Raw genomic sequence first — 8537 nt, 5'->3', positions numbered from 1 at the left:
TTAAATACGCTTCAGACACACAAATACACAATTGTGACGAGACTGCAGAAAGACTGACAGAATTTTAGCTTACTCCCTTGGATCCATAATAAGTGTCACAGTTTTGAACTAAGGTTGAACGACACAAATAAGGTTGAACTAATCTTAGTTCAAAACTGGGTCACTTATGTTGGATAGGAGAGAGTAGCATATTTTATGCTACTAGACGAATGCCCGGTCTGGTGGAACTTAAACTGACGAGCACTGAGACGCCACTTTTATTCAGCTGTAGAAATTAACATATACAAACAATAATCCCCTTCCCTGAAGGCTGAGGAACGAATGAAAGGAATAGAACACCTAAATTAGATACAAAGGAAAACGAGAAATATCAACAAAGGAGTAATTATACAAAGACTTGCACAAGCAACAAGTATGAGCTTTGGACTGCATAAATGACATGAATCAGCCAGATGGTCTCTGATAGATATGTTTTGTTCTTGGGTCCACAATCATGCCCCTACCACCATTCACCTCCAAATCATGCCTGTAGGATTAAACTCATAAGTACACAATCTCTTCTAGTTCCCTGCAAACGTCCTAAAAGTTGGAAGGATTTGCGTAAGGCTACTTACTGAAAAACAAAATCTGGGATAGTTAATTGTTCGCGTGGTACATATCTGAACAATTGCACCAGCCTGTCAACATACACAACTTTCTTCCATACCTAATCAAAAAAAGAGGATGACAAACCTTAAGCAACACCTTATACGATTAAAAAGGAATATCAGTACGGTGTGAACTGGGAGGTACCTCTCCATCAATCAAAAGCTGCATCCCCAGAATAGCTGTTCTCAACCCCAAGGTTGGGTGGAGTATATAAATCCCCTGATAGAGTGAAAATTGTCAGAAGACCTAACTTATTAAGAGATAAATATGTTACATAGTGAGCACAACGAAGATACCGACATGAAGGTTTCGCTGGTGTTTCCGACCTAATATTTGTTGTATCCGTTTCATGAATCCTAAATCTGGTTGCCTGGAAATGGATTAAGAAAACTCCTTACATCACAGCACGGATGGGTTAAGAGTAAGAACGAATATCAAATTTTAATCAGTCTACGGTGAATGTTTAGCAGCAGAAATGGTCTACTTGACCCCCACTAGTTTGTACTCCCTCTGTCCCATAATATAAGAGCGTTTTTTACACTAGTGTAGTGTCAAAAACGTTCTTATATTATGGGAAGGAGGGAGTAGCTGTGATAACATAACTCCATGAGGTTATAAACCAGATAAATAACCAGCCCATTAACCTTTGGAATAGGTCAGGTTGTCCCGGCTCCAAACCTCAGGGGATCAAGTAGACATTTCTTTGTATCGAACACTTACGGTTGTAATGATGCTGCCGAGTGGAGATAGACAATAGTATATGGCTTCTGAATCAAAGGTTCAAACTCCTGCAAAGAGGAAGGATGTTACTTTTAGATTGAAGCTAATTCACCTTTTATGCCTTATTTTGGTTCTCTTTTCTATGGTTGGCAAAATAAAAGACATAATAATAAAATAAAGATCATGAATTATGTACTAGGAGAAAACCACAGAAAATCTTAGGAAGCATATACATAACTTCTGCAATATAATACTACCTCCGTACCAAAATATAAGACGTTTTGGTAGGCTATTTGGTACAGAGGTAATATTAAACAAGTACTCCCTGTAGACCCATCCAAACATTCTTGGTGCCTTTTCTGTATGTTTTCTTGTTTTCATATATATTTGTGCAGAATCATCTCACAGTTTCGTAAATTCATTATACCAAGACTTTAAAATAACAGAATTACTTGGATTGATTGCCTTCATGTGAGTTTGAAATTTAAACCAGACATTTTGGAGCATCATTCTTGCGTGCTTGCTGCCAATGCAAATGTACAACCAGATATGAAAAGCATAAAATACACTAGAAACTAGATATTACATTTAAGAAATACAGAGAGCACAGCAAACCCTATACTTTGGCTAAGCTAACTTCCTAGCCCTACCTCCACAAACAATATCATTCAAGTATCTGCAAACAACAGCAGTCCAGGACTTGAGGACATATGCAAGAAGATAATTTGGCATTGGTACATGACACAACACATGAACTGTGGCTGCAGAAGTTCTGTTAGGCAACATTTATTTCAATTGTATGATTACCTTCACTACATGTAGAACAAACCGTTCAAGATCCAGGCAGCGGAGAAGAAAGTGCGCACCAACAACAACCATAACTGGGCGCCCTTCACTATCAACTCCGCCACGATAACTGCAATTGTAGAGAGCATCAGACTGCAGGCAACAAAACAGTCTGAAGAAAAAGTAATCATATGCACACTGCAAGAAGTAAAATAACCCCTTGTTATAACATCAGTTGCATACATTATTTTCATCTCAGCAATCTCTGAAAGATTAAGGGAATTTGCTTTCGCAAGGTATCGTGAATGAAGTGAATATTCCTCAGCAGCAGACAATGGAGGGAAACCTATATCACCATATCCAAGCAACCTAGCATAATTAAATCCCTTTTGAGCTTGAGAAGATTTTTCCCACTGCTCCTTGCGCCGCAGATCCGGGTCTTTAATTAATGACATAAATGAAGGGTCCAAATATGAATCCAGTTTGAATGTACTCCTGCTGAATAAATCAGATAAAATTAATTTAACAGTGCTGTGATTAGACAATGTCCTTTTGAAGATAGGTTATAATATGTAATCCAAGGGGGAAAAAGGCGCTTGCATAAATTGTGCGTTTTTCCACATGCCTAGCGCCTGGCTCGCTTAGGAATTGCCTGCGTGCATAGGCGTTCCATACGGACAATGTAATCAATAAAATAGACATTGCAGTCATCTTTATGATAAAGTAAGAAGGTAAATAACCCAGAACTGACTAATTCAAGGTGGAAAAAATCCAGTACGAGAAAAAAGAGCAATGTCTCATCCATATGAAGGACTACACTAAAGATAGTTTTTCAATAAAAAAAAAGGCAAGTCAAAGTAAGATGAATAGGTCAATTTTAGGCTGCCTAAGACCAACAATGATGCATAATGCCCTAAGTTATGAATCAGCATCAGCACATAGATAGCATTCAGAATTTCAGATTACCACATATCAACTGCAAATCTATCAATTGCATACAGCGTATGTGTATTTCTACCAGTGATTGAAGAGTCTAGGAAGATGTTAAACTTCTAACATTTACCTTGATGCCAATCCAGACTCAAGAGGAAGATCAAGAGGAGCTGTAGCCACTGTTCTATCTGCTGCACCAGCAGGCAATGGTCTTATTCTTATTTTCCTTTCATCTATTACAGTTTCACCATTCTCATCCCCGACATCAGCTGGAAGTTTTGATACCGCAGTCTCTTCCTCTTGCTTGTCCCGAGGGAAATATAGCGGAAGCAATCTACATAATGCTTACCGTTAGCAAATGCAAGAAAAAATAAAATAAATTTTGGGCTTCAGCAAGTACCTTTTGTATATCTCTGTATCAGATGATGATGTAATACAAAAAATAAGACCAGCTATCTTGCCTTTCTGTTTCTCCAGAAAACGTCTAACAGTCCCTGAAGAATAAAGTGAGTTTGTGCAGAATAAACCCAAAAGATATAAAATATTTGCAGAGTGACTACGGTACAATCATTTCTTTGAGCAATTCACAAATAAGTTCTTTCACTTTCTGCCACTCATCATTTCACCTCCACGTGGAAAAAAGAAGTGGGAACAATATATGAAGTGAAAATCGGTTGAAAACTTCTTTTTAGTATAAAATATTTTCTTGCATAGTACTCCCTCTGTTCCATAATACTTGTCATGCCACGACAAGTATTATGTAATGGAACGGGGGGAGTAACAAATATAAGTAATAAATACCAAAAGTAAAGAGAACAGAATGAAAGAACTCACGTATTGCCACATGGGCAGCTGGTTCACGAGGATAGTTTTTAGCTTCCGTGTATATGCAACCCATTGCGATGCTAACGAAATGAAATGAATAAGTAACAAGATGTGTCAATTTCAGATTGCATAGCTTAAAACACCTGAGATCACTTGTTAAGTGAGAAAAAATAACAACATCTAACGATGAAATCTTTCATTTTGGCCCACAAATGCGGCAAGTACCTTTCAAGGCCGTTCTCAATGAGTAGTTCCAAACATGACCGGTAGCAATGACTAAGTGCATTTTCCGCAGCTGTGTGATATTTGACAGCATATTTGGGTCCCACTGTATGGATGACCTTCCTGCATAATCAATTGACATATACATTTCAGTATAAGCAACAATACATACATTTTTCAATCAGTAATGATGAAATGAATCAGGATGATTTTCCAAGTATCAAACAAGAATACTCAAATTAGTAACACCTTTCCCATAAATTGCATATTTCCCATAACTAGGATTCGTTCCAAACTCCATAGTAGATTTCAACTTTTCGGGTTATGTGAGTTCAACAACAACGCTTATCATAAAAACTTCGTCATATAAAGCTGATGACTGACAGTCAATGAACTCCAATATAGAGATACCACCTACAAGCATCTACAACCGCAACTCGCAAATGTGACCCCCTATACATCTGCGGAGGGGCCCAGACACGTCCGCGGACAGCGCCCGGTCACCCCTCAAATGTTTGCATCCACAGCCGTGCCCCTAATTCCAAAACCCTCAATTCCATACAATCCTCATGCAACGTTAAAAACAACATATGTAGTTCATCTATATCAACACACATAGCATAGGGGATTTCTCATACATGCCATCGAACTACCAAAAATTGGCATGTTCTACTAGCTATGAAATATGGCTATGGAGGAAGTTGACCCACAGCCGCCCTTGCCCTTGCCATCTTCATCGAGGAAGCAGCGGTCGAAGACGCAATATGGCGAGCCGGATCCGCTCACTGTCGGGGCTGTTAAATGCGTCACCGGCCTCCTCCTCTTTGGGGGGCAGTCCCGCAAGGGCACAGACCACCCGGGTTTGCTCCAGTGCGAGGGCACGCGCCGTCCAGGCTTGTCGTTTCGTCGAGGAAGCAGCGGTCGAAGACGCAATATGGCAAGCCGGATCCGCTCACCGTCGGGGCTGTCAGATGCGTCACCGGCCTCCTCCTCTTTGGGGGGCAGTCCGGCGAGGGCATAGACTACCCGGGTTTGCTCCAGTGCGAGGGCACGCGCCATCCAGGCTTGTCGCTTCGCCAGGATGGGGGAACGGAAGGCGGTGCCCTCCGCACTATTGTCCTCCATGGCATGCGACAGCCTTCGCAGTGCGTGGCGCAACTTCTCCCTCACACGGCGGGCACGCCGCTCCTCGATGCATCCGTGGTCGTGACGTCTGGCGGCATTAACCTCGGAGTCGGAGCCCGACGTCGTAGGGATGAGGCTCCACCGAAGGGGTTGCGCTGCAAGCCCTGTGCCGTTCGGTTGGGCGCGCCGGTACCTCCAGCTGCTGCTCGCCGCCTCCGATTCCCCTGCGGTCACGCACCTTGAGCCGCCGGACCCAAGCCCACTTGCGCACCACTGACGCAGGATTCCCGCCAGAGCGATTCCGACAATGAAGCTTGGGTTTCCTCCCGGAATCGACAGGCCGGACGGCTAACTCCTTGTCTCCGCATGGGGCGAAGGCCTAGTCGACGGATCCAGAGTTGCCGGACTCGCGTCCAACCCCTAGGCCTAGCGACCCGCGTCGTCATCCCCCTAGGGCAACTCGGGCGGCCAAAAACCTAGCCGCCACCGCCGCAAACTCCCTCCTCTCCTCCCTCCTCTCCTCCCTCCGCCGCCGCCTTAGCCCGGGGGCCGACGGCGGTGGCGGGGGATCTCCTCTCTCGCGCGTCCCCGGGGTGGGGCGGACCCCAAGGCGTGTGGTGGCGCGACCGATCTGGGATCTGCGGCGCGGCGGATGGCGGCAGGCGACGGCTTGGCGCGGCGGGTCAGGGCTGCAGGCGCTGCGGATGGCCCTTCGGGCGACGGCGGCGGCTGCAGTTGGCGGCGGCCGGCTTGGCTGCGGTGGCGTGCATGCTGTCCTCAGATCGGCGGCGGCGGCGTGAAGGGCCTGGTGGTCTCGTTGGCGGCACCTCCGATCAGATCTGTTCTGACCGGTGAAGCCGGCGGTGGTGGTCATCTCTTCCGTCAGAGGTGGTCGGCCTGAGGCTGGGTGTTCGGATCTCGGGATCCGTCATCTGGCACCAGCTGCGAGTCGGGGAGACGTAGTTGCCGGTGAAACCGAGCCGACGGCGGGCGATGGCGGCATTCCACGTCGTTACCTTGATGAAGGCATCGTCATGTGACTTCCGTCGACCCACTCGTATTGCTTCGGGGGAAACCCGAGGATCTGGTGTTCCAGACCGGACGATGGCGGCACTGCGGTGTCGTTTCTCTCTTGGGAGCGTCGTTTTGTGGAGCAGCGCTGGAAGTCAGAGGCAGGAGGTCGAGCGGCTTCGTCTTGCACGGAGCTTCGGTGGAGATGTCAAGTTATGCCTGACCGACAGGTGCTACGCTTGGTCATGCCTGGTCGGCAGGTGCTACGCACGACAGATCCTCCAAGGGCTTCAAGCTGTGTCGGCTGGTGGTACGTGGCAGCATGGCGCTGAGGTGTATCAGTGGCGACCGCGACGTGTACAGCTGTTTGCACGCAGGGAGGAGGTGCCGTTGGGCGCCGTGGTGGCGTCGACGATAGCTGGACCGAGCAAGGTTGATGCATCAGTACAGTTCTGAAGATGGAGCGGTGGCAGTTGGCGGCGGCGGCCTCTGAGAGCACGCCGGGCCAGTGTGTGCCCCAGACCCGGCAAGTGGCTAGGTTGGGGTCTCAGGTCTTAGATGTTAGGCTTGGCTGCGATGTCTGTTTGGTATTAGGCCCAGGCTATATGCGCCCCTTCATCAACTGGATAGATGTAGCGACAGTTTGTTGCTTAGACGGCGGCTTTAGTCTTACTGTTGGATGACTTTGTAAGGTCTTGTGAGAATAATTAATAGAGTGGCCGTATACATCACCCAAATGCAAAGGCCAGGGGTCATCCTCCTTTTATAAAAAAAAGAGTTGCCGGACTCAGATCCGCTGCCCGCCATGCTGGAGAAGGCCAGAGATCGCTAGAGAGGAGCTAGGGGACAGAACGGAGCAGACTGGAGTGGCTAGGGTTTGGTCCGACGTGGTTGCCGGACAGCCCACCGCCCGTGAGTCATAGCTCTGGTAGATCAGAATCAATTTCTTTGACTTTATCATAAGGACTAGCAGACCACAAGTCTTATCGTGAAACCAAAAACTACACAGATGTTGTAACTAAGTAACTTCATGCTTCAACAGTATTTCGCACAGGACATATGTTCCATTTTCTACTAAAAAAGGGAACTACATTCATTTTCCACGTGAAAAACTGAGACGGGGTCACTAAATGCCTACCTCGCAGGAAGATCGTATGCATTGGTCATCTTTGCCATCCCAGTTCGGCACCCTCCCTGCAAAACGTCAAGCAGTAAAAACATGTCACTTCACAATCTCCAGTGATTGAACAAATTCCCCCCCCCCCTAAAATTGTACTGCCCAGTCCTGACATCCAAAGTCGTACCAAGGTGGCGCATTCCTCCGCGAGCCCAGAACCCGCTGCAGCGTGCAGCCCGGGACTACTGTGCGCCTCGTCCAAGCTCTGCACGAACCGAAGAATCACGAGCTTAGCACCGCAGTTCCAGCATTCTCCAATGCCCAGCGAGACATAAGAAGAGAATCGCAACCTCGTTGGTGGAGTTGACGACGGCGTCGACCTCCATGTTCCAGGGGTGTCCCCGCCAGAGGTAGATCCTGGAGTTGATCTCGTGGTCCACGGGGAAGCGCGAGGCGCTCGCGCAGCCACCACCGGCGGCGCCGCCGTCGTCGCCGGTGAGCGGGTCGGAGAAGGAGAGGAAGGCGGACGCTGCGGGCTCGGATCCGCCGTCCGCGGCTTCGGCGGTAGCGGACGAGGAGGACGGCGTGTACAGGCGCTGGTCGGGGTCGCTCCAGCGCGGCACCTGGTCGAGCGTCACCGCAGGCTCGACGCCGCCGACGCCTGGCTCCATGGCGGCCGCAGTGGAGGCAGCTCCGGAGGCCGTGGCCGCCGCCGGTGAGCGGTGCTGCATGGAGGCGGAGACGGGCGGGCGAAAGGTAGTATAGCCGGGCGCTGGCGTGAGGCCGAGCGGCCGTTAAGAGGCCGACGCGAGACGGAAGGGGCCAAAGGAAGGCGGAGGAGATCGATAGAGACGACGAGAAAAAAACAAAAGCGTCTTCTGGACAATGACGTGTGGGTCTGTGGACCTGTGGGCCCTTTCACGTCAGAGACACGCAGCATGGTTTGTGGGGGCACGACGCGTGTGGGCGTAGCCGACGTGATACAGCTCGGACGGCAGGGAGCCGTGCTGGACTGGGCTAGCACTCCCGCTGGCTTGCTCGCCTGGTGACTCGTGTGGCACGTCCACCTGGTGATGAGATGACGTGTAACTCAGCTCGGATCGGGATCTCGCGGCTGGTGCGGTCAAGCACCAGTTGGGGACTCGAGTCC

At 48.5% G+C, this 8537-nt stretch overlaps 1 protein-coding gene across 3 annotated transcripts; it reads right to left on the bottom strand.

Annotated features, from left to right (window-relative positions):
* Window positions 1–219: 219 nt before the first annotated feature.
* LOC125506144 (uncharacterized) lies at window positions 220–8216 on the bottom strand. 3 transcript variants are annotated; one of them, XM_048671011.1, is made up of 14 exons: window positions 7738–8215; window positions 7575–7652; window positions 7409–7464; window positions 4138–4257; window positions 3922–3992; window positions 3488–3581; window positions 3218–3421; window positions 2398–2652; window positions 2176–2284; window positions 1369–1436; window positions 949–1018; window positions 793–867; window positions 615–706; window positions 220–526 (listed from the first exon to the last, which is right to left on the bottom strand). In XM_048671011.1, exons 1-14 carry the CDS (start codon window positions 8116–8118, stop codon window positions 445–447), a joined length of 1755 nt encoding a protein of 584 aa, XP_048526968.1. In that variant the 5' UTR covers window positions 8119–8215; the 3' UTR covers window positions 220–444. The 3 variants fall into 3 exon arrangements, with proteins under 3 accessions (XP_048526968.1, XP_048526975.1, XP_048526981.1); XM_048671018.1 differs by having other exon boundaries at window positions 2398–2649; XM_048671024.2 differs by lacking the exon at window positions 2398–2652 and having other exon boundaries at window positions 7738–8216.
* Window positions 8217–8537: the final 321 nt, after the last annotated feature.

Source organism: Triticum urartu, chromosome 1A (genome assembly GCF_056163025.1).
Source record: "Triticum urartu cultivar PI428250 chromosome 1A, HENAU_Tu73, whole genome shotgun sequence".
In the NCBI taxonomy this organism is placed as follows: domain Eukaryota; kingdom Viridiplantae; phylum Streptophyta; class Magnoliopsida; order Poales; family Poaceae; genus Triticum; species Triticum urartu.
Note: the sequence above shows the minus strand (reverse complement) of the source record. Positions and strands in the feature narration are given on the sequence as shown.